The 26,545-nt window shown below is 38.5% G+C and overlaps 2 protein-coding genes across 3 annotated transcripts; both read left to right on the top strand.

The window, feature by feature from the left end:
- Nucleotides 1-47: 47 nt before the first annotated feature.
- On the top strand, nt 48-26,072 carry recql (RecQ helicase-like). Of its 2 annotated transcripts, XR_016091455.1 has the most exons (18): nt 48-116; nt 3,367-3,432; nt 4,401-4,595; nt 5,276-5,455; nt 6,035-6,141; nt 6,516-6,714; nt 9,327-9,493; nt 9,947-10,028; nt 11,039-11,187; nt 11,409-11,526; nt 12,326-12,464; nt 13,589-13,680; nt 15,686-15,905; nt 17,505-17,634; nt 18,093-19,848; nt 19,946-20,153; nt 24,007-24,165; nt 24,726-26,072. XR_016091455.1 is itself a non-coding variant. In XM_088923013.1 (16 exons), exons 2-15 carry the CDS (start codon nt 3,417-3,419, stop codon nt 24,139-24,141), a joined length of 1,929 nt encoding a protein of 642 aa, XP_088779139.1. In that variant the 5' UTR covers nt 48-116; nt 3,367-3,416; the 3' UTR covers nt 24,142-24,165; nt 24,726-26,072. The 2 variants fall into 2 exon arrangements, 1 of the variants encoding a protein (XP_088779139.1); XM_088923013.1 differs by lacking the exons at nt 18,093-19,848; nt 19,946-20,153.
- Nucleotides 24,665-26,072, top strand: LOC148829869 (uncharacterized). Its single transcript, XM_088922629.1, has 2 exons — nt 24,665-24,670; nt 24,726-26,072. Exons 1-2 carry the CDS (start codon nt 24,665-24,667, stop codon nt 25,428-25,430), a joined length of 711 nt encoding a protein of 236 aa, XP_088778755.1. The 3' UTR covers nt 25,431-26,072.
- Nucleotides 26,073-26,545: the final 473 nt, after the last annotated feature.

Here is a 26,545-nt window from a genome sequence, read left to right as displayed (position 1 = left end):
CGCCCCTCTGATTGGCTGGCGCTTCGAGTCACAAGGTCAACTGCTGTGGTAACCGGCGCTCCCGTGTGGAGCCAAGCAAGCCAAACAATGAGCCGGGAGTGGTGGCTGCAGTAGCAGTAAGTATCGGTACCTGCTGTGGGAGTTTTTCCTCTGCCTCTCGTGGAAAACTGTCTCAGTACAGACAAGGCTATTGCCTTAAGTTCGCTACTTCTAAATAGACGCAGAATAGTCGTGCCGCTCAGAGCAGTGGTGTTTTAGTCAGCATTTAAAACTATACATGGGCCACCAAATGTCACTTAGGTATGAATCTGCTTTCAGATTTTAGCCTTTTTTTAATGAATGGATATACGAATACAGCTGGTTTGGAAGTAATTATTTTGGAATTCCCCTTTTGGTTTTGTGCGTAATATAAGTTTACTAATAGACGTATGAATTGAAGGTTGCTAAATATTACGATCAGTGGCCCGAACTGATGTGGTCTTGAGTGAAACGGCTTGGAGAATTGGTTATCACTTAAGAGAGTCTGCTTCTTCCACCAATTGCAATACGTATTTTATTTTTATTTTTTGAAATGCGGCGGGCTTCTTTGTTTTCTAATCTTAATACATTGAGTTTAAAAAAAATGACGAGGCCGTGGAATGAGATGGGTTTTGAGAATTAAAAACGCGTCCCAGCACGTCTTCGCTTAACGGTTCTGACGTTCGTGAAGACGACCTCTGCGTTTTTACACAGTTGTTGAACTAACTCGTACAGCAATAATGGAGTATCTCATCTTTTTGTTAGATTTGTTCAATATTGCGCCACGATGATAAGAGAAATTTATGTGAGATTTTAAATGTGATTGGGAAGAAAAAAAAAACCCAAACTTAAACATGAAAGAGAAAGTTTTTGTTCTAGGAAACCCCCCTCTCTTTAATAGCACAAAAAAACCCCGACTTGGAAAGGTTGGTTTTAATGGCCAATAGCAGGTGCTCGTCGATCGGAATGCGGGGCCTTGGATGCAAATTTATTTTAAAAGTAAACTTGTCCGTCAGGGTAGTTTTTGATGTATTTCATTAGTAAATTTGTAGATTTACTTTCTCCCATTGCGATCAGTTTTACTTTCTTTTTTGGCGCTTTACTACGTGCGTTGATTTATAGGAGGAATTCAGACTGCCGAAGTAAGACCAACCATTTTTTTATATTCTTTAAATGAGGTTTATTTAGCAAAATATAGGAATCTGCCGTTATCTTTAGAATGGGAACAGGACAAGAAAGGTTCACATCCTCAGAAATTAAACAAACGTGGTACTGTAGGTTAACCGGAGTACGTTCCCCCCCCCCCCCCGTAGGTTAATTTAGTGATGAACATGGGTTTGCTGTGTGGCGGAGCGACTACTGCACAGTGACTACTGCCTTTTATGGCTTCGCTTTAAATCCTGCCTCTAAGTGAATGTTGTGTTTTCTTACAAGTTGTGGATTGAACTGAAACGTCACATACCCATATTGATCATTTTTGGTTTATGTGAAGGGCTTTATAGGTCTGCAGAATATTATTCTAAAATGAGCTATTATGAATCTTTTCTTTTAAACGGCGAGCAAATAGGAAGCTATTGTCTAAACATCAACGAGGGTGGGTCCCTAGACACATCCGCACACTCTGTGGTGTAATAACTAATGGACTGATAAGTCCAGTAATAGTATGATTTACTTTGTTCCTTGAGTGGGCGTTTTAAACCCTGTTGCACAGTCAAAACGTTAATCAGTGTTGTGAATTCTAACATTATGGAAAGTCCCGTACTTGAACATTAGTTTCGCGTTTACTTGTCTATAAAGGGTAAACCCTTTGAATATTACTGGAAACAAAATACAGGAATAACAGCAGCACTTTCAGCCTGATCTTGTAAGCTCTCAGATGCTATGCAATGATCATCATCATCATCATAATAAATTCCTTACACTTATATAGTGCTTTTCTGGACACTCCACTCAAAGTACTTTACAGGTAATGGGGATCCCCTCCACCACCACCAGTGTGCAGCCCCACCTGGATGATGCAACAGCAGTCATAGTGCACCAGTACAGTCACCACACACCAGCTCTCAGTGGGCGGGAGAGCAGAGTGGTGAAGCCAGTTCATAGATGGGGATTATTAGGAGGCCGCCCGTGACTGCTAAAGGCCAAATGGGAAATTTGGCCAGGATGCCATCTACAGAATGGGAGATCCCAGAGAAAATTGGGTTGATACTTTAAGTGTTGTAGCAAGATCAGTACGTGGCGCTCTTATGTCTGGACTAGAATTTCCAAATCGATAAGCAGGGACACTGTGCTGTATTAGGTTCTGTCTTTTGGATGAGACCTAAAACCTAGGTTCTGACAAATTGGAGTCTTAAAGATAGCGTTTTAGAAAGCATGGCAGTTCCCTTTATTCCACTGGGGTCATTTCTCATTCCTCCACCTGATGTAGTGGGGCTGCTGGTGCATGATGACTCCTGCATGACAGCTGGCTGGGTGCTGTACTCCAACTGAAGGTGATGTGTGCCCTCCAAGAGCCAGGAAATATTATTATTACCCCAACACTAGGATTAAAGGCACCTTGTATTAATAATTTTCAAACTGGTGCCTAGGAATTGCTGGGGAACTCTTAGACTCTCATCATGCTATTTCTTGAAAGAAGCCAGGTATCATCTTCAACAACACGATTGAGCCACCTGTTCCATACTTCCACAGCTCTTTGGCTAAAGAACTGCCTCCTGGTCTCAGTTTTAATGCACTTTAACATACTGTACTTTTCACTTGTATCCTCTGTTTCATGTTTCATTGTTCTTTCGGAAGAAATCCACAGGGTACATTTTGTCAATGCCCTATGCAGTATTCTCTGTTGCAGACTAAAAAGATCAGCTTGTCCGTGTAGGATATTCCTTTTAGTCCCTGACTGTATCTGGTTTCCTTTTTATGGACTGATTCCAGAGCAACAATATCTCTTCTATAATGTGGTGACCGCAATTGTACACAGTATTCTAATTGATTTATTAATGTGTTATACAGTTTTGAAGTAATGCCCATATCCTTTCTGGGTAAGAATTTGTTTGCTAGCTAGTAGAAGTTGTTGTAGCTAACAACAAACGTAAATTAATTGCTTTTTGTTTTGACTGATTGACAACTGTAAGACTAGTTTGCAAGTCATTATTCCAAGTGGGGATAAAAAGGTGTTAATTGTAGGTTAATTGTGTGAATCTGTTGCCCTGTAGTCCTCATGTTCTCTGTTAATGTCTATGTCCAATAAAATATTCATGCTATTTTCTTTTTATAATTATCCAGTTAATCTGTGCTTTTGTCAAGCAAGGGACCAAAATGGAAAAACTATCCTCATTGTTTGTCTCACAGGACTGTAAAAAAGCTGTAAACAACCTTACCCATCAGACGGATTTAATGACATGGAGAGTATTGAAGGTATGTTTTTATATTGATATAACATGAAAGGAAAAACAATGCATTTCCTTTTAGATTGTTTGTAAGCACAACTTGATTGGTGGACCAAGTAAGCAAATATCTATCACTGTAATCAAACTCAATTTCCACTGCTGTGGTTAACAATTACTAGCATGTGAGTATTTGATTCTCTGGTTTAATACCTTTCTAAGGAATTCATGATTCCAAAGCTTTCACACTAAAACTGTAACCTTGCTATGAAAGTAGCTATTATAATTCATCATAATATAGATTATGCAGATAAATTAAGTATTTTTAAGTGTTATAAAATGTAATGAACTAATTTCTTTTAAAATATCCAGTTTTTATTTGCATCCAAATAATGTTAGACCTAACTGTAAATCACACTCCTGCTATATAATATATAATATGTAAAGAACGGTTAAGGGTTATGAGTTGTATCTGAAATATTTTGGGAATGAATCCTATGTGAAGCACAGCTGTTATACTGTTGTTCAAGGCACTTAACTCAGTTTGCTCCAGTAAAATGTAGTACTGTTTAAATGGGTACAAATGATTTAGATAAAATTGATAAAAACATCAGCTAATGATTTATAAACATGCTTATAGTATATTTTTTCTTTAGTAGTTCAACAATTGTGCATACAAGGGTCAGTGAAACTAGTAGTTTAGAAGTATTAGTCTTTGTTGTGGACTTAAAATAAATTAGATTTTACTTTTTTATATCAGTAAACTAATAAATCACCATTCCATTTCCATAGGTTATGATTTTTCTCTAAGTTAACAGAGATTTGTATTTTGTGAGCAGTGAAATGAGAGCAAAATTTAAAAAGTCATGCAAAGCAAGTAGATTGAATTACATGAGAGTGTTTTTAGTGTCAATCACCTAACAGCTTTACAGGTACGTGTGAATGCTCTTTTAGAGCTCAGGTCAGTATGATGCAAAGAGTCCCTGTCATCTTCTGCAGAAATACAGCAGGAGTTAAACTTTGTGGATGATGAGCTCAAGGTGGTGGAGTTGCAGATCAGTGAGCTGCATGAGAGACAGATTGAGCTCAGGGACACCAGATCCCGACTGAAGAAGAAGCTGGAACAGGCCTCTGAAAGAGGCGCTGGCCCAAGCAAAACAGAGCAGCTGGATTTGCAGAGCTTCACTAAAGAAGGTTGCTATGTCTTGATTTCGTTGTGTCTTTTGTTTGATTTTTATGGTGCTCTTATTGCATGACAGATGCAACTCTTGTGCCGCATGTACAGATAAATATCACTCATCTTCTCTCATCTCTGAAAAATAATGTTGAAATATACATCTCTCTTGGTCTTGATCAAAATTTTTCAAAAGGTACTACACAGGTACTGTATTTCAGAGTTCAGAGAACTATGCAGTTGCATTTAAGTTTATTGACAGTTGTTTTCTGTTACTTATGTATAAATGCTTAGAATTATGCTAACTTAGCTGCAGAGACGCACCCATAAAGTAAAACATAATGCATACCCAGCTTCCTACTCTTTGTAGGTTGTTGTACTTTTCAAAACTTTGTCAAAATTGTGATTTTGCTTAGACAGTATAAGACCACGGGGTTTAAAGCCTGAAATGGATCAAACTGCATTTTTTGAAGGATTTTTAAGCAGTCTGGTGTTACACGGATTTATGATTTTTCTTTAAGACACTTTTGAATTGCGTCCTGCCTGTGGTCATATATGGGCTAGTTGGGCCAGATGCCCTCCTCCAATTTATTGGAACAAGAATTATGTTATGTCCATTTTCCATTGAAGGCTTGGGCCGCTTTATGTGGTCGGCCCCTTCGATATCTGGATTGTTAAACACTTACACATGTCCAACTAGAATTCCCGTGGTCCAAGAAGGTCCAGAAGACTCTAGTCGATGTGTTCCACCTGTCCTCATTCCGACCACTGCAGCTGCAGATCATCAACATTACCATGTCTGGGAAAGACGTTTTTCTGGTCATGCCCACAGGAGGCGGCAAGAGCCTGTGCTACCAGTTATCAGCAGTGTGCTCCGAAGGTACTCTCTGAAGCTCAGCTTGTTTAAGTCTGCAGATGGCACACCTGGCCAAAATGCAGTTTTAGTATCATGCTGCTTGTGGCATAATCATTAGACCTTTATGTGCACAATTTGTTTTAACTTCTTGCTGTTATTACATATTTTGCTTATGATAAACCTCTTAGCTCCGTATGATTTTTGTAACGTAGGATGTTCGTAGAATATGCATCCCTTCTGACATGCAATTGTAAAGCATTCCACAAATCTTTAGAATTAACAATTCCATTGTTAACTAGAATTAGCTGCCAGGTTGTGACCCTCTCTAGAATCTGTGTTGGGAGCTCTTAAACTGTGCTCTTCTGGGATCTTTGATTGAATATGCCATAGCTGCAGAGGAACTTTTAGAAACGTGTTTTTTCCTCCCTAGTCCCAGATGAATTTAATTCCCTTGTATTCTTCCCAACATATTCCTAAATATCTTGGATTATTTTTCAAACTTGGCCATTTAGACATGGGCCACAGTCTCTCAAATTGACTAAAATCCAGGGTAGCTTCGTGAGATCAAAATGATCAGTATCAAAATTCATGTCTTTATTTTAGGCTTTACCCTTGTGATAGCTCCTCTGGTTTCTTTGATGGAGGATCAGCTTATGTTCCTGGATAAAGTGGGCATTTCAGCAGCTACTCTCAATGCCTCCAGCACCAAGGTAATGTCTCCAGTTGTAGAAGGCTGTGAGCCTGTGTGGGCTCCTTTACTCTGTCTTTTGCCATGTGCCTCCTGGCCTGTGCTGTCACATTCAGGAGACTGAGCATTAGAGAGTGGAATTGTTTGAATATTAACATTGGTATCTCCAACTGATAACCAATATTACATCTATAAAAAACACTATCCAAAACATTAGAACCTTTCTGTGGTGAAAGGGGTGAAAGGCCATCACAAAAACAGACACATGCTTCTGTTTTCTATTCAATTTTCAGGTCTTTGATTTTGAGACCCTAGACTTTAAACGGACTCCTGTCAACATCAGTACAACAAATGAATGACGCCAAACGTGATTCTGTTCCATGTCTTTAATTACAGGAACATGCTAAATGGATACAGAATGCAATGCTTGACAAGTCATCAAAGTTCAAGCTCCTGTATGTAACCCCAGAGAAGATTGCTAAAAGCAAGTTGTTTATGTCCAAGCTGGAGAAAGCGTACCACTCGGGCAGACTAACTCGTATTGCAGTGGATGAAGTCCATTGTTGCAGTCAGTGGGGACATGATTTCAGACCTGGTATGTATGATTTCCATCACCAAGCAGTGTTCATGCTATGGTTATTCTCCTGGGCTACTGTATATATACATATCTTGGCTTTTGAGCTATAGCTGATTTATTGTGTATGACAAGTTAGTCTTAATTCAGTGTTTTAATTCAGAAAAAAAAACATTTGAATTGTGAATCAAATGAAGTAGCAGGTCTAAGAAGAAGAAAAAACAGATGGGTGAAAAACACAATATTTTAAGAACCTTATATACTCCTTGACAGATGTTGATTTGTATTGTTTTTTTTCTTAATGTTAAGGCTATCATGAGCCTTAAGGTTTAACACCATTACATTCTAATGGACAGTCACACTTTCCAGAAAGTATATATTGCTTTCATTGATAACAAAGGACAGCAAAATTATATTGCGTGAGAGGACAACATGTTAATGTTGTTTTTAATATAATAGTGGAAGAAACTTATTTAAGCATGGATTTACAAGTAATGCCTTAGGTGCAGTGTTTCAAGAGGTATGAAACCACGAGGGTTACTAATACTTTGTTATATGGCTGAAGAATGAGGTGTGATGAAGTGGAGGAATCGAGAATGACAAGCTCAGGTCAGATCTCTGAAAGCAGTGTGTAATCATTCCAGATACCGGAGAACTTGTCAGTGCGTTTTCCATATGGGGTTGTCGGAGAGATCCGCAGCACCTGCAGTGAGCTGATGTCTTTCCCCGTAAAAGAGAACTGAACCAAACCAAGAGCAGCATCTACTCCCATGTTAGTAGATTGGTAAAGTCTAGGGTGAGACAACTTATCGTTAGAAGAGAGTACTATACCTCTCTCTGAAGCTCTTAGGAAACTCCTTAACATAGAGTGTTATTGTCTCAAACGTTTTGGAGATTGTGGTTAAAAGACTGCAATGTCAGTTTAGTCCTTCAAGTCACTCTGCCAGGGTAAAAGATCTGTTATATTTGGTGTTAGTAATCGGATAGTGTTGCTAGTGGTAATTTGTTTAGAATATTTTTACAAATGGGTCTTACGAAAATGGTGAAAATCAGGAATTGGCCAAAAGGTTTAGTCAATAAGTAAAATAACCATTCGTAACCCCAAACTTGTAAGTGTTTTCTCCAGAATATACCCAAGTGGTTGGTATAATTAGAGGCATGTGAATTCTTTATTCTCTGGCACAGCTTTGGTAAAAAGAGTAATAATCCAGGCACAGTTGGTTAAACGAATGTTTTTAACAGTGACAAGACAAACACTATGCTACGAACAACAAAACTTGCAACAAACAAGTTACTGTGTGTATACAGAATTTACCTACAAGGTGTTTCGGAGGCCAAACATCCTAATCACCCAGAAAACCTCAGACTCCTACTAAGTATTGAACTATTAAATAATACCCATAGAGGCCACAATAAGAGATAAACTGCCATTTTAATAAATGCAATGCAACCTGCGGTTCAGTCCCTCTCTCTGCGAACCTGGATGACACAAAGTAAATGGCAGCCTATCCCTCTATTCTAAAAATGCACCCACAAACAGGAAAGACATCTCTAACTGAGGTATCTTTTACCCAGGAAACCCAAGTTCCATAAAAACACAGAATAGCAAGCTCTCTTTAGCAAAGTTCAAATACTTACTGTAGCTCCAGTCAGGTTTTGTTTAGATGACCATGAAGTAGGGGCTCTTGCCTGGTGCATGCTTTAAGTTCCAACTCCTCCTGACTCCTCTCTTGAGCTTTGACCTTCTTTCTCTCCTCTCCCTCTCTTCTTTCCTCTTCTTTTTCTAAATGTGATCTTATATGGTGTGTTTCTGGACTGCTCATTGTAAATCATTTATCCACAACTTAATTTACTAGGTAAACCCTGTTGCTTTTTCCAATGTCATTGACGAGCTCCTTCTAAGAAGAATGAGAACATTGAAAGGTTAGAAAGACCTATCTGAGTCTCCAGGAATTCAAAAAAATCTAGGTGCCAGCATAGGGAGGACACTTGAGGGAAGACCTTTTGTAATTGTGTGCATTATAGAACCATGTGTGCTTAGAAATAAAGGTGTACTGATCCAGACAGAAGACTAGAAATACCAGCACTTTTCAGACACCTGAAATAAGAGACTAATACCATCTACCTCCCCAGAAAAAAGTACAGTGCACTTTGATTCGTATGTCTGTGGAGGTTACCTGGCAACAGAGAACCATACTTTCTTGGGTGTATACTGCTTTACTGTATGTGTCCAGGAATCTACTGGGAGATCAAAACTTTGTTTATCCTGTAAGGATTGTCTGGAAACATGCCTGTGACTAAAATACCAAACACCTTAATTCTATTCCCAGAGTTACTGAGGCCAATAATGCAAAATGACTCACTTCTTTGAGTATTGTTGATAATTAGTATTCTTGTCTGTCTTTAGGTTTCTTGAGGGCTGAAACATTACAAGCATTGTGAATTTGTACATATTGAGGACATTGAATAGCTTGCTGTGTTTGAGGAATGGAATGACTTTAATGGCTTTAAAGTAAATACATACTCATCGCTTAACTTGGCTATGATATTCACCTATAGAAACTGCACACAGTATTTAATTAATATTATTAGGTGTCCAGTAGTTTACAATTACTTTTTTCCTCTGTATCCAGATTATAAAGTCCTAGGAATCTTGAAAAGACAGTTTCCCAAAGTTCCTGTAATTGGACTGACTGCCACTGCCACAAGAGATGTCTTGAAAGACTGTGAGAAGATCCTGTGTCTTGAAAATGTCCTGACTCTGTCTGCCTCCTTCAACAGGCCTAACCTTTATTATGAGGTTTGTATGATTACAACTGGACATAAAATTGAATCTACAAGGCGATTTGCATTGAAAAGCATTTAGCCATAACTGAATCAATGAAACAGCAACAAAATCAAAACTAGCCTTGCTTTTAATTAAATTCAGATTGTTCCCTTTTGGTATCTGAGGCACGTAAGATATAGTAATTTGTTTAAGCATTTTGTTCTTTGCAATGGTCATTAAAAGTTTTTATTCTCACTTAAAGTATCCCTGTTTCAGTCAAGGGGCTGTAGTTTGTGTACATTCTAAAAGGTAGTCAATGATCTTCCCACAGTTCACAACATTCTTGTAAGTATTAATGTATAAATGTATACGTTGTATACAATGTATACATTGGAATATACAGCAGCATTGGGTGCTAATTGATTTGGTTTGAACTTAAGGCCTTCTCTTTTCAAACTATTTTTAATATTTATTTATACCCTGAAGGTCCGGGTTAAACCTTCAAGTACAGAAGATTTTACTGAAGACATAGTGAAATTAATCAATGGAAGATACAAAGATCAATCAGGTAATTTTTTTATCATATCTTCTGATGGCTTCAAGTGTATTTTCTTTTTTTTTTTTACTTCAGAAGTGCTTCTGTCTCTGAAATTAATATTTAGTCTGAGAAACAGCTCTAACGCAACACATGTTATAAGCGGAGTCTCTGATTTAGATCACCAAATAGTCACAGGAGTATTCTCAACATTGCAGAAGTGTTAGTCAGCTCCTGGTGCAGAGGCATTCTGAACAGATTAGTCTTTATTTAAAGAAATTTGAATTATGAAGGAGAAATGAGGATAGCAGGTTTTAAGATGTGAAAACTAAAGAAATAATTCAATAATCAGTGAAACATGAGCCGGAGAACACAGGTGCAAACTATGTGGCAGTGCATTTAAAACTGAGAACAGTTTTAAACTTTACCCAAGATGTACGACTATGGAACAAGATAGCCAGCCATGTTGTTGAAGTGAAAAACCCTGGCTTCCTTCAGGAAACGTTTGGATTAAATCCTTGGATCAGTTAGCTATTAATTACCAAATGGGCTCGATGACATCTCATTTGCAACCTCTCTTATATTCAGCAACATGAATTTAGTTCATTATATGAACTGGCGGAGTTGGTGGAGCGGTGGCTCTGTGGCCCAGGATCTGCGCCTGTGGCTGGAAGGTTGCCGGTTCAAATCCTGTGGCCGGCAGAGGAATCCTACTCCGTTGGGCTCCTGAGCAAGGCCTTTAACCCCAACTGCTCCAGGGGCGCTGTGCAATGGCTGACCATGTGCTCTGACCCCAAGCTTCTCTCCCTGCTTGTGTGTCTGTGTGTCTCATGGAGAGCAAGCTGGGGTATGCGAAAAGACGAATTCCTAATGCAAGAAGTTGTATAGGGCTAATAAAGTGATTATTTTTTGACATATAAGATAAATTGTTCATTATATTTACATAAATAATCAGTTGTTTCACATGAGCTTGTAAAACGCACTGAAGTAAATACGTTTTTCTTGTAACCAAGAAACCGTCTCCATCGTTGTGTCTCCCGCAGGGATAATTTATTGCTTTTCTCAGAAGGACTCGGAGTATGTCGCTGTAAGTCTGCAGAAGATGGGGATCCGAGCTAAGGCTTACCATGCCAACATGGAGGCTGCAGATAAAACCGCTGTCCATCAGGAGTGGACCAACAACAAAATACAGGTGTGAATGACCTTGCCCACGAAACGTGCACAGTGCAGTAGGCCTAGGTTTTTTTTTTTTTTATTCTTGTTGTAGAAATAAATTATCTAAATTGAACAAATACTAGGCAGTATTAAAAGTGAAGAAATCATGCTAGGCTGGAATATTATCTTCATGATAATGAATGGCTCTTTTTCAAGTTGATAAATATTTAGCTACTTTTTTTTATTTTTCCTGTTCAGGTCGTTGTGGCAACAGTTGCCTTTGGAATGGGCATTGACAAACCTGATGTGAGGTTTGTTATTCATCACTCGCTGAGCAAGTCGATGGAAAATTACTACCAGGAGAGTGGGCGTGCAGGTATAGCATTTCCACCTTTTCTAAATTATCAGGTCAGATGGTTAAGTGCTTGTGCAGAAAAGATGAAAGCAGGAAGGAAGTTTATTTTCGTTCCTATGATGGCCGATTGTGCTACATAACCGCAGAAGAGTCTCAGTGCAGTGCGAAACTGGAATTATTTTTCTGTGAAAATTTTGTATTGTGGCAACATCTGTCAAGTCTTGATTTTGGTTTAGTGTTCAAAAGAACAACACTTTTATTGCTGAAATGTAAAGTGAAAGTAGGGAATAAAAACATGTATTTTAATGCTGTATTTAAGGCAACAGTATAAAAATGTGAAAGGTAATGTAAAAATGAGGACTAAATTTTGTATATCCTTAAGATTTTTGCTTTTTGGTGTATGAAGCTTATAATATTCCTTAACTTATTACAGTGAATCAGACAATACAAAGTAATTTTTCGTGCACCTAAAATTGTTTAATGAGGATACAAATCTATATCACTATTTCAGTGTTTCAGAATTTTCATTACCCTGAATCATGTCTTTTTAAAGCTGTAGAGCTGTAGAATATACCTTTTAAGTAAAAGTATTTTCCAAATAAGGACATACTTTAATGTCTATTTTCTCTGTAGACTCTTTGGACGCATTCTTTGTCTCTCGTAAAGCTTGCACATCATATTATACAAAAGAACATAAAATGTTTAATAGTGATAAGATTTGTGATTAAGTTAAAGTTTCATAAATAGATATCAAAAATATTTTCTGGTGTTTATTTTCCTTTGAACAATTCTATTAACAAGATTATTATTTTTTTTTTAGGACGGGACGATCAAAAAGCAGACTGCATTCTGTACTACGGTTTTTCTGATATTTTTAAAGTTAGTGCGATGGTTGTAATGGAGAATGTAGGTCAACAGAAACTCTACCAAATGGTTTCGTACTGCCAGGATGCAAGCAGGTATATTACCTTTCTTCCTCCCCATTTTAAATAATCCAAAACCATTTATTTAAATAGTGTGATTTTAATGAAATGGCTTGTGAAAGGACTGTTTACTATTAATGCAATACATTTCAGGTTCATGCATTTAAGAAAAATCAATTTCTTAAAATACCTCCTGGCACCACAAAGGCAGAGCCACAGGGTGTGCTTAGTAACATGCCTCATTCTTTATAGCTGTTGGGAAGCAGTAAAAAAACTGCAGATTTCCCCTTTAACCCTAAATATAAAAAGGAAGCTCAGAAGGAATAGACATAAAAAGACTAAAACTAAAAGACTTTTGTTTGTATGGTGTACATACTGTACAAAACATAGTGCTGTAACAAACATTTATTAGGATTCTTGGACAAGAAAATAATGTTTACTTGGATATAACATGGTTTACAAAATATTTTGAAAGCAGCCCCAAGAGGTCGGTTACTGTATGTGCCACAGAGGGAGAGGGGGAGGTTGAAATTAATGCATGTGTCATGTCACAGCTTATTCTAGTGACTGATTGCTCTGGTAAGGTGGAGTGGTGTATCTACTATATCCCAGTGGTAATAAGCTTCACGCACCGTAGGCACCTTGGCTGATTCCAGAAATGTCCCCTCAAGTATCATTTTTCTCGGCACTACGAAGAAAAAGTGTTAATTAATATTGTTTAAAGATTAGGAATAGTTAGTAAGTAATGTTGCATTGGAACGAGCACTACTCCTTGAAGGCTGAAGGCAGACAAGCTGAGATTTTTTTCCAGATGACCACGAAATTACTTCATTGAACACACCACCTGCTTAATTGATTGTAGTTAAATTGTTTTACTTCTTTAGAAATTGATTAAAAGGCTGCCTATAAAACCTGTTGGACTTGGGCTCTCCAGGAGATCCCTGCTGTATAAGCATCCTAACTAAATAGCAAAAATGTGATGGATTTCAGACAACAATATAGCATTTTACATAGTGTGGGACAGAAATAACATTCTTAGCACTTGTGCATTTTATGTGGGAAATGCCTTTCCCTGGCTGTGCTTGTTCAGGTATTTGTCTTTCATTTTGTTTGCTTTGCAAAGTTTGTCATTTTATTCTTGCACAAATATTTTGCTGCAGGTGCCGGCGTGTCCTGATTGCGCAGCACTTTGATGAAGTTTGGGACTCGAATGAATGTAAAAAAATGTGCGACAACTGCTGCAATGAGGGCTGTGAGTGTTGCTGTTGGGTTATTCCTTGCAATTAGTGTGACAGTTCACATTATGCATTAAACCACTGCAGTCTCCTTGTAAGAGCACTGGGCATCAACAAGGTATTAAATACAATCATCCACAGTCTCTGCAGAATAATAATAATAATTGCTTATACTTATACAGCGCTTTTCTGGACACTCCACTCAAAGTGCTTTACAGGTAATAGGGACTCCCCTCCACCACCACCAATGTGCAGCCCCCACCTGGATGATGCGACGGCAGCCATAGTGCACAAAACGCTCACCTCACACCAGCTATCAGTAGGGAGGAGAGCAGATTAATGAAGCCAATTTATAGAGGGGGATTATTAGGAGGCCATGATTGGTAAGGGCCAATGGGAAATTTGGCCAGGACTCCGGGGTTACACCCCTACTCTTTTTGAGAAACACCCTGGGATTTTTAATGACCACAGAGAGTCAGGACCTCGGTTTTACATCTCATCCGAAGGACGGCGCCTGTTTACAGTATAGTGTCCCCATCACTATACTGGGGCATTAGGACCCACATGGACCGCAGGGTGAGCGCCCCCTGCTGTCCCCATTAACACCTCTTCCAGCAGCAACCTTAGTTTTTCCCAGGAGGTCTCCCATCCAGGTACTGACTAGCCTCACACCTGCTTAGCTTCAGCGGGCTGCCAGTGGTGAGGTGCAGGGTGATATAGCTGCTAGCTATGAATGAAGACCTTTGCCTCATTCATGTTCCTCTTGTCTATTTTTTGCATGCAACCAACAATTACACTTAAAATTAATGTGTGTACTGAATGGATAGATAGTGGACAAACAAATGGAAGCATCCATGTAAAATCACACAATAGGGTGTTTTGGCCACCATATTCAGGCGGGCGGTATAGTCTGCTAGAATCTGGAATACTGCACCATTCTTCCACAAGAGGATAAACTTGGACATCTTTCCAATATATCCCATACATGCTCAATTGACTTCAGAGCTAGTGATTGAGAAGTCAATAACATTTGGATAACAGTATCATGCTCATGAAACCATTGGTCAACCAAACTCTGTCGATGGGACCTTTGTCATCCTGGAAGACATTCCTCCCAGCAGAAATAAAATGTTGCATCATTTTAATAAGTGATCATTAAGTAGGGATTAACATTGACCTTGCCTTCCAAGGGGAGGTTCTCTCAAACTATGCCAGAAAAATGTGGCCCACAACATTATGGAACCTGAGGCTCAGGTCTCAGGGCTGTGGATTTCTTTTAGGTTGGCGCCACAAGAAATTTGCAGTCAATCTGTAGTTGCTCACCTGTTTTGCCCTGTAGTTTGAATTATTACACATTCTTTACCCAATGCATTGTGGGAGTACACAATTGACTCCCCAACCATGTATTTGAAGCCAATACCCATCTTTTGTCTTTTGATCTTATCCAGTGATTTTTTTTCCCAGAAGTCAATAGATAAGACCCTAGGATCAGTTAGCTACTAAGAAATGGGCTAGATGGGCTGAATAGTTTGTAATTTTCTTATGTTCTTGGATATCATGATCATAAAGTGTTTGTGCCCACAGTTGCCCTTTGCTGATGCTGTCAGCATTGATCTCCGAGGGAAACATATCAACTTAGACACAGTTGGTTGTGATAAGTAAGACAAGTTGCCTTGGCCACTAAAGCTCCTGCCATAAGCACCCCAACAATCGGGCTGCTTTCAAAGTCTAATTATAAGCAAACAGACCTATTTATCCGTGACCCTAAGCATGGTGGACTTTCATGCTAAATGAATGAGCCACATCTGTGTGGCAGCTCTTTCTTTCAATATTCTGTAATTGGTGTCCCTCATTTACCCAGGTCTTTCCATGCTTTTGTCCTCTACCTGTATGTACTGTAGAAGAGACTGGTATGTTTATATATATGGTAAACACTATAGTCTAAAGAGCTAAAGGGCTCATAATTACTTGCACATCTGGATTATGATAAGGTGTGTGATCTGTGTTTTCTTCCATTCATAGCTGGCAGTCTTGTGAACATTGCTGATTATGCCAGAGACCTGATTAAAATCCTGGAGCAGGCCAGCCAGATGAATGAGAAGCTGACTCCCCTCAAGCTGATCGACTCTTGGCTGGGAAAAGGTGTTGCCAAGCTCAGGGTGCAGAGTGTCGTGCCCCCTGGGCTCTCTCGGCTGGAGATAGAGATGATCATTGCACACCTGCTGGTGCACCAGTACTTCAGGTACCACAGCTCTTTACCTGGGATGGAATTGTTCTGAGTTTTTTTTCCCCCTAAAGTGAAAAAATCCCTTAATTTAGTGGCTTGGCTAGATAGAGGACTAACAGGAACCTTTACACATTTTTCATGTACCTCTAGCAAAACATTGAGAATGGGTTCATATTTCATTGGAGTATACATTTTATGTGAATCCTCTTTCACATTGAAAGACATATCCTTTTAATTGAAATTAATTGCTTTGAATTTATAATTTCACTGTTTGTCTTTTAGGCTTTATACTGTATTGTATGGATTTGGTAAGAGATGTTCTTCGAGTCTTTTTTTTTTAAGTTATATCCCTTTTTAAAGGAGATTTCAAGGAGGTCATATTGAGCAAGTTCTGTATAATAATGTTTTCCAGTCCAGAAATCACGTTCATAAAGGGCATGGGATGAATCACCCAAATACCATTTCCCCCAAAAGCTCTGGGAAGGGATATATGAATTCATACAGTATATTGTTTTACTTTGTGTAAGGAAAGCCTTATACAGTATCAATATGGTAGCCTGATCCATGTGGAATAGTAAAGGTGTTGGATGATACCCTAGTTAAGATAACAGAAAGGCTTAAATTGCACCTACTGTATGTGAAAATATGAATTTATCAATTGACTCTCTGATCTCCACTGTGGCTATTTACAAGTAAACTAGATGCTGTAATTACATCCATCGCTTTAGCTGATCAGCTAAAGATGTTTTTAATGGGATTCATAGCTTTTGTATAGATGTACTACCCATAAATAATATTATAATAATAATAACAGTAAATCCTTACACTTGTATAGTAGTTTTTTGGACACTGCACTCAAAGCGCTTTACAGGTAATGGGGACTCCCCTCAACCAACATCAATGTGTAGTACCACCTGGATGATATGACGGAAGCCAAAGTGCACCAGTATGCTCACCGCACACCAGCTATCGGTGGGGTGGAGAAGAGAACGATGAAGCCAGTTCATACATTACTAGGACTATTGGGAGGCCATGATTGTTAAAAGCCAGTGAGAAATTTGTCCAGGACACAAGCTAAAATCGACTTTTAGGATCATCCTGTATTTTGAAGTACTAGTCCATATATACCATTTCTACACACTACTGCACTACAGATTTGCAATTTGTATTTGGGTAGCAAACTTATTTGTATCAGTTACTGCACAGAATATAAGGTGGTATTGCGAGCAATGTTAAATCCATTACATTCATTACAGCAGCATTGTTTTTATGCAACAGAATAGCAGCAAATTGCCTCTTGGTATTTTCTTACAGCAGCTGCCCTGTAAACATAAACCGATGGACACAGTGACCATTCTAAATGGGAAAAGTAAGACTGTGCACTGTGTGAGGTTACATGCTCTCCTGCTGCCTGATTTGAATGTAGCCTTGTTGGGTTTGCACTGCAAGCAGTTAGGGATGAGGTCTCACCGCAGGTTGAGAGCTTTGCACATGGCAATGTGAATGCTCCTGCCTTTCACCCCAGGGTCAAAAGGTTAAGTTGGAAGAAGCCACTTCTGAAGGTTAGAATATGAAACTTGTGCACTAACTTTTGTCCTTTTGAACTTTTAACAGGGAGGATTACAGCTTCACACCATACGCCACCATTTCCTATATCAAGCTGGGACCCAAAGCAGGTCTTCTCAAGAAAGAGAAGCACGCCATCATGTTGCAAATGAGAAAGTGTTTCCAGACCATTGATCTTGTAAGTTCCATGTCTGGTAATGATGAAGCTCTCTCTCCCTCCTCCCAAAAAGGGATAAACAGTGTACAATCAATGTAATATACGATAGATTGGAACTGTCATGTTCCAAAACTGTCAGCAGTTGCTTTCATGCAACTAGTATGTTTTATGAACCATTGTAATGAAACAGTTGAATTAAGTAGTATAAATGGTATTATGGCATTGGTATACCATATGGTATAACGGTATTAAGTAAAGGAATCTGCCCACAAATTAGGGGAGTGTTATTCTTATACTGTATATAGAACAATTCCTAATGTCCAGGTAATTCCATTGATTCTTTTTCTTAAATTAACTTAAAAACCCTCCCACTTTTCATGATGCTCAACGGTTGATAAATTGAAACTATGCTTTTCTGCTGTGCTCACTGTTCTTCTTTCTCTTTCCTTTTTCTTTATATGACGCTTCTTCCTTAGTAGATGTGGCCAAGTGTATGTATGTCAACTCTTCATTTATTAGGTTGTGTGTGATTCTGACCTTAGTGATTCGTGCTTTGCGTAACCATCATCAGAAACTGTTTTAAATGGTTTGAATTTTTCTGTGTACATTCTAAAATAGTCATGAAATCAGTACCTGAAGGTAGGTTTCTCTTTATCTCGTATCAGTGTTGTAAGCAATGTCCTGTTTTGAAAATGTTGTTCATTCCATTTGTCCATTGTTGTTGATCGTCCAGTCTGTCAAGATTGGCATGTTTGCGATTGACTAACCTGAGCAGTTTGCAGTTTATTAACAAAACACAAAGCTTTCATCTCTTTGTAGTAATGATTAAATAAAAATAATATCTTTTGGAAATAATTGGGGGGGGGGAATGTCATGCACACTTTGAAGAATAATTGAATACATTTTCCACTAGGAGCAGATCAATGTTGAAATGTGCTGGAATCAATCAACTAACAGAATCCATATTTATATTTTTTTCCTGCTTATGATGATAGGAAGTTTCCTTTAATCTTTTTCAATTGCCTGCTTTCCATGACAAACATCTTTGAGGTGAACTTATTTATCTAGGTGTGGAAACACAGATTGACTTGAATACCCAAAGTCATGCTGGAGAACTGGGTTGCCAAAAATTGGGCCCGTGGACCAGTTGCAGTCCACCAGGCTCCTATGTCTGACCTGTGTGTCATGTGTACATTCAGAGCCGGAATTCAAGTCGCACTTTGTCTGAACTTGCAGGTGCACATACCCTTGGAGATATTCCCATAATAGGGATCCACTGGGGATCTCTGCCTCCGTCAAATAGGGGCACTGCAATTGGATGTGTCTGCAGATTTAGTTTGAGAGGAATGTGTGTTTGCACAAAAAAATTGACACCCCAAAATCTGTGTTCTCTTCCTCTGTTTTGGAGAAACCTCAGAGACTGAACTGCCATTAGTCTGAATGAACCTGTATCTAGTGAGTGTTCACTACCTCTAAATGATAGTTTTGAACTTGTTAATTAAGGGCTCTTCAATTGCTACAAAAGGAATATAAGGAATGCTGTGTGGTTCAAAGGAAGTGTAGAAATTTATATTTTATGTATTTTATCACTACCATGACAAGAATGGGCAAGAGAGTCTCAGGCTAGTTAGTGTTGTTGTGTTGCAGCCCCTTGGGTCCTGACTTAATGTCTGGACAGGGGTGCCTTCTGTGATGAGTTTGCTTGTTGACTGTGTTCATATGGGTTTTTGCAGAATGGTTGCTTGTTTTCTTCCACCTGTAGAAACACACTGACTAGTTTAATTTGCATCTCTAAATTGTTGGTGCAATGTTGTCTGCTCTGCGATGGACTGGTATTCAGTCCAGGGTGCAGTCCTGCCTTGCTTTAGATTACTGTGACCCTTAGCAGAAGTAAACTTCTTTCTGCCGATGGATGAATTGATGACTGTACTGTGGGAGTGCAGCCTGATCACACCAGGCTGAGTAAGATGATTTAAAAAAAATGCTAATTTTACTGTTGCCTTAGTGATGTCAGAGCTATGTAGGAAGCATGATGAAATGGAAACAAGTCTCTACTTTAATTTCTGTGTTTGGGTTCAAACAGTGCCATCTCCATGTCAATATAACCTAATTTCCGTATTCCAAGTTTCAGTGGAAGTCCACCATTCACTGTTTTTGTTTCTTCATCGAGGAGAGCTTCAAAACCACTAGGAAAATCTGCAAGAACAAGAAAACTCCAGGACCAAAAGCGAAAAGGTTTCTACACTTTTCTGAATGCCTACTACTTCTAGTGCATCAGCATTTTTTTACAGATTTTTTTTTGCCTTTTTTGTCTGTTTTTTTACTTCTTCAGAAAGGTCATGACCACAAAGAACGCCAACCCAAAGGAGCTATCAGTAGAAACTTTGCTAAAGATCCAAAGGAAGAAAAGGATATTTCGCAGGAGAAGATGGAGACAGAAGAACAGAGATAGCTTATTGACAGAAACGGAGCTAAAAATTAAGAAGGAACTCAGGAAAGAAAGGAGGAAGGCAAGGAAGCAACAAAAAAAGAGTCTTAAGGTGGGACCAAGGATGGATGAGGATCTGTTATGGGCACCGTTATAAGTAATGTCTATAAGCAGTCTGATGACGACCCCTACTCAGTCTTGATGCACTTAATTTCGCACCACTTGTGGAGATTCCCAGCCTTGTGATTGTACATGCAACACAAAGCTGATTCTCTCCTGATCCCTAAACTTTAAGACTTTGAAGAGGCCTTCAATCTGTCAGCCAGGTCAGGAACCCAAGGTTAATGCACTGATTGAGGCACATGCTCAGTTACATATTTATGCTTTTTTAAATCTCAGATTCTGGATTCTGGAATTTCAGTTATAAAATAACACTAAAATAGTAGTGGTACATGTTGCGTTTGAGCTATCCATCTACGAGAGGTGTTCAAAAATGTATCCAGCCTGGATTTGATCAAAGATGACCCTAAGTCTACAAGACATGCGGGATGTGATGATCTTGGAGCCATCACTGCCTTATGGGAAGAGCTGCACTTTCACAAAGACTAGTACTGTATATGAGGGATAGCTTGCAAATACATTAGTTGCACTGTAAGTGCTGCTGCCTATCACAACTTTTCAGTTCAGTTTAGTACTTTTGCAAACTTGTTATTGGAGGAGTCATATAATGTGAGGATTCTGCCTTTGGAGCATAGATTACTGGAGCTTTTGCTAATGAGTTACTTAAGTCTTTATTGCAGTTGATGGTACAAATGTGTGTGGGAGGAGACTTGGCCATAAGATGTTTTGCATTTTGGTATCTGTTGGAGATACTTTTAATGAGGAAGAATATTATTGAGGATTTCTAATGGATATCTTTACTAATATCTTAAGATCTGTAGTGTGGTCTGTTAAATTTAGTTGTACTGGATTGAATTGCACATGGATATTAAAGGTGACAATGCTGTATTGTAGGGTTATAGTCACTAATACAAAAATTATTTTACATGACTATGGTCTACTTTGTTAGTTCTAATGATATAATATCATAACTAATGCATTATTAAATGTACAGTCATAGTGATCCATGAAGCAAAATTCATTGGTGTTTGTATAATTCATTGTTTTGTATTTTAATTATACTTTGGTTGTACTGTCACGACTATGATGACAGTAGTTAGTAGTATTTTAGTGGGGCTCTTAATGACTCTTAATGTGTTGAGACCCTGTTTCAAGTGCGATTCTACCCGGTATTAACAAAAATGAAAATATAACCACTGTTACAAATATTTAAAACATGGTCACCGATCCTGGAGAATATATTATATGTATTAATGTTCATTTATGGGAAATCGGATTTAAATATGCTTACTTAAAATGTCTTCAAACATTTCAGGATCGCTCAATTTCTCAGGTTCACACTGTAGCATATTTATAATTCAGCAATAATGTTGCAGTTATAGCTTAGTGGTTAGTAACATAATGAAATAATGACATTTATAATTGAAATATTTTTCAGTAGTGTCTTAAATTTACAATTCAGTTGTTCTACAATGTACAGTGTTTTTAAGTGATAGTATCAGTATTTTATTTTTTTAATTTAATAATACAGGTAGTAGTTAACTGCCAACACATATGTTAATTAATTGTAAATAACTTCTATAATTGCTGCTAATGCTATCTTATTCAAATGCAATATTTGTTACACATTTTCAGTATTCACAATTCTTTAAAATGAAAGGGTAGGTTAGAGTTTTTTTTGTACCTCATCCCAAGAAAACTCTTCCAAAACTGAATAAGTATGTAGAAACTGTAACCTTGGTCTTTCCAAGGAAAATTCTCATTTGATTTTTTTTCCACACAATGTGTCCTCTAGGGTTTTCCCTGAGGTATTTAACAGTGAGTTTGGAGTGGCTATGTATTTTCATAACAAAATGACACTAGGTTACTTTTGACCTTTTCAGCAATGTATTAAACTAAATGTAGAAGTAGTACGTTTACTGTACTGTAATACACAGCAGTGACTTTAACTTCCCATCCCTGGACCATTTGAAGAAGCGGTTACCCCTTACAGTTTTTTTGTGGATGGTAGCATTCTGAGTAACACTGCCCAACAGCATTGTCAGAAACGAAATCCTTTGAATGTGAGGTGGCCAAGAGGTGCAGTCTCCTTTCCATCAAAGCCATGTAGGATGCTCTTGAAATGTTGCTTCCCAGCATCGCTCTCCTCGATCTGTCCCATGGTCGGCTGAAGAAGAAAGGAGAAGAGAATCGTACTGCGACAGGCCTAAACAATTGACTTCATTTTTTTGGTCTTGACCAGGGAAGACTATGAGGGAACCTCATTCAAGTAATCGAAATCGAGTGCACTGACCAAATTAACGTTTTGGACTTCTATAGAACCAGCAGTGAAATAAACTAGTGAAAACAATGATTAAGAGCATTTAGAACTGAGAACAGGAGGCATTTTTTTACTCAAAGAGGTGCCAGGAATCTGGAACAAGCCAGCAACCATGTTGACAGAAGCCAAGTTGTCTGCTTTGACAACATTGTGCTCTCATTATAAAATCTTGTATCTGCTTAATATTTTTTAGGATTGGATTTGTGCTGAAACTCTCTGTCATTAGATTTCATACTGAGAAATTTTCTCATACTTCCTGGTGGAACAGGCAGAGCTTGTCTTCGTAGAGGGTGAATTGCCAGTTTGATTTTTGGTAATTGCATACTCCTGCTAGCAGTTTTTATTGTCCGTGTACAACTTCATGCAATTATTTTTAGATTTCCTTAAGGGTTATTATATGCTCAAGAAATTCCTAGGTGATAAGAAAGCATAAAGTAAGGATCATACATGATACAATTTGTATTGATAGCTTGCATCAAAGGCTACTGTAGTTTGTGAAAGCAAAATTTCAAATGTATCAGTTGATCTAAGAAGTGGCATATCAAATCATTCCCTCACTCAGCATCATATTCTTGTTGGTGAAATGTTTTTGCCCATATGTTACAAATTGGTTTAAATTATGTACAAGATGAGATGTAAAAAACAAAGCCTGTTATTCGGAGCCTACTACTCTGTGTTCTGGAAGAGTAGTGAGTAAAGAGCACTAAATAATGATCAGGCTTTATTAAGAAGGAACATGGCTTATTTTTATTGTATTAATATCCTTAATTGTGCACAACTCCATTTTCATGTGTAGTCTGACGGTGGGCAACAGATTTAATTTGCTCCTACTCTTACATTTGTAATATACACCTTAAATGGGGCCGTGCATTCTTCTAGCCTGGAAGTATGGTTATTCATGCACATTTGTCTACACCAGTTGGAATTGCAAGTCAGCTTCAGCCAAAGGGAGTTCTGTAGCATCTCCTGCTCATGTGTTCTCTTTACCAAGCTGCTCTTCTACACTGATTACAGGAACGTATATTCAGAAATGCTCCACTGTGTTTAAATGTTGATGCGGTCACTATCGACTGCAAAACTATGCTCCGCTTATTGTTGCACATGTCCTAGTCCCCTCCATGGTTATTTTCTGTGTTTGAAGCAATGCTGTGTGCACCCCAGGCGAAAGTGCTCATCACCGTTTCCTCATTCCCCCACCAGTTGTGTCTTCACAGTTATAATTTTATTTCTATTCTAATATCTAATCTGTTTTGATAAACTAACTTTAGAAGAGACCAACAGGGCGGCCACAACTTCTTTCAGCCACCATTTCACAAATTGCCAAGAAATATCCATTTGAGAGCTACTTGTCTAGACCAACTGAACAGACCGCAAGGATTAGCACTTTGTTTCTGCCAACTTGCTTCTAACAGCAGTGCTTTGCCAGCCCTCATACTGAGCCTGTGACTTCAATTCCTAATCCCTGTTTCTCCAGTTTTTGTTTAGTAACGTTCTCACGGTCCCGGATTGTATTAATGACCCACAGGTAAAGTCCCCAAAGTTGTCCAGCGAGAGCGGAGGTAAAAATAGTGCACAGATAAAGAAGGAAGGGGGCGACAGGAAAAGGACTCTTACTGATGACTTCGGGACACCCAAGAAAATCAAGAAAGAGGTTGTTTGAACCCTCCAGAAGAGCAAATAAAAAGTACAGTCAATTATTCTGTATTTGCCAGTTCACAATTTCTATAGTATTGTTCAGCATGGTAAAGCTACTTTAAAGGGTTATAACCTGCAAATGGCCTTTTACCTTTCTACCTTTCCTTGAAAGCTCAAAGCGTTATTTGAACTATTGTGTAGCATGAGTGAATGAAACTAATCATATGATGCCGTTGTTGCTAATTGTCATTTTGTTAACTTCCCAAAGACTTTGGATTCTGCAAACAGCTGTAAAAGAGCAAGGCCAGAACTGGTCATAACAAATCTCGGTGCACAACATAAAACAGAACCAGAGTAATTACTAAATATATATTTGGTGGAAGCTGAATTTGGCATTATTTGTAACTATTACTTTCACCTCTGTTGCTACAGTAGCAATTTAGCATGTTCACATATGCATGTAACCAATCATGCTTTGTATACTAACATCTAGGAAAAAGTTTGTAATTCTATGACTAACATTCACTAATCGCGTGGTGGGGTAAAGCATGATGGTGCGTACTTGGTATTTCTGATTGTTCAGCACTAATACTCTTCTGATCTTTTTAGGTGGATGCATTAACAGCTGTGTCTGATGAGGAGGGTTCTCCTTCTATGGTCATCCAAGCCAGACCTCCACGCCAACAGAAAAAATTTACTAAAAGAGCAAAGAATAATCACAATCGCGCTAAAAAATACTATGAAGGCCCAGCTGAAAACTACACTTCAGAGGATCCAAGTCCAAAAGGAAATAATGAAAGAGAAAGCACTGAACCCAGTGTTCATGCTAACGGACAGTTGATACAAACGAGTCCTGACCATGCTGCCATAGAGGTTGATGTGTATATAGACAACCCAGGAAATGAAAAGAAAGAAACTAATCCTATATCTCAGACATCCTTACCAGTTAAACCAAAATGCAGTTCAGTTACTGTGCCCAGTAAAAAAAAGAAAAGGCATGCGGTAGTAGACAATGCAGATGTACCCCTGAGCCAGCAGGGGGCAGCGCTGGTCAGCACACCATCAGAGGTCTCAATTATCTCTGCAGCTGCAGTTGAAGAGTTAAGTCATCTGCGCAGCTACTACAGCAAGCAATTGCAAAGGATCAATTATGTTTCTCTGGAAAACCTGCATGATTCAGACTCTGGTGTCATTGGTTGCACTACAGGAACTCTCAAAAATATCAGAATGAACTGGGGGTCGTCTATCATCAGAACTGCTCGTAGCCTATGGACACGAGTCAGCATGCGGAGGAAACATTTCGTTCGAAAATAACGGAAAACTTTTTTTAATTATAGCATTGGAATCTTTCAGGCTTCCCCCCAATATTCCAATTTCTAAGTCTCATCATGAATTTTGAAGAAAGTACATTTATCTTGGGGTTCTGCACTTCTGTCTTTGCACATTTTGGGAGAGTGAAGTTAAAGTTGATGTACAAAAAAATCAAATGTAAACCACTGCCTTATATATGGATGGAAAATTGTCTTGAATTTGTTCCATTAGGGTATTTATAAGTTGTTGTTTTTTTTAAATGGACATTGTTATTACAGAATTAAAACAAATATTCTTAATTAGAATAGTACTTTATAAATCATGTTACTGGTTTTTGGATAATTTGTTTTACTGTAAACAATAATTCTAATTTAAAAGTCCTGTGAGCTCAGTATAAAGTGGAATAGTACAGCCAGAGACCTTGTCTGTATTATATGAAATATTCCAACAGAGAAGTTGTGATTCTTGTACAGATCAAAATACATTAGTTCTTTATCATTCTATTAAAAATGTTCCATTTGAGATCACTTTAAAATAATATTAGTAAACATGGAAGAAGTGCATCCTGATCTGAATATATTCTGTTCCTGCAATTATCCCTTAGAAAATTATTTAAATTTGCAAATAAAATGGGCAAGTACAAAATTAAGTAATACATATCTATTTTTGTAACATTTCAAAGCCGTTTACTGGTCTTCACCTGTGTTATCTTGTAAAGCATTTGATTTTCACATTTGCTTCAGGTAGCTAATGCAGTACTGACATTCTAATATAAATGATGGTTGTCTGTGATGTCTGTCAATGACGGTTGTACTTTGTGCAACTCATCTGTTTGGAAAATGAGCTTCCCAAAGAAACCTGTGAGGGAGAGTTTTTAAATGTGAAAGACGTTGCACTGGGGCAGTCGCACTCTCTCGCCCTCAGAAGCCTGGGTCCAGCGGTAGGAGTAGTCGTCACGACTGGAGACTTTCTTGGTTGCAGAGGGTGGCCATGACGCCTTTCTGTGCCTTGTAATGCCCTTTGCTTTTCACGGAGCGTTGCAACAGTATAGTGTCTCATCCCTATACTGGGACATTAGGACCCCCACTGAGCACCCCCTGCTGGCCCCACTAACACCT

Source organism: Atractosteus spatula, chromosome 8, assembly GCF_055471065.1.
Source record: "Atractosteus spatula isolate fAtrSpa1 chromosome 8, fAtrSpa1.hap1, whole genome shotgun sequence".
Lineage (NCBI taxonomy): Eukaryota > Metazoa > Chordata > Actinopteri > Semionotiformes > Lepisosteidae > Atractosteus > Atractosteus spatula.
Note: the sequence above shows the minus strand (reverse complement) of the source record. Positions and strands in the feature narration are given on the sequence as shown.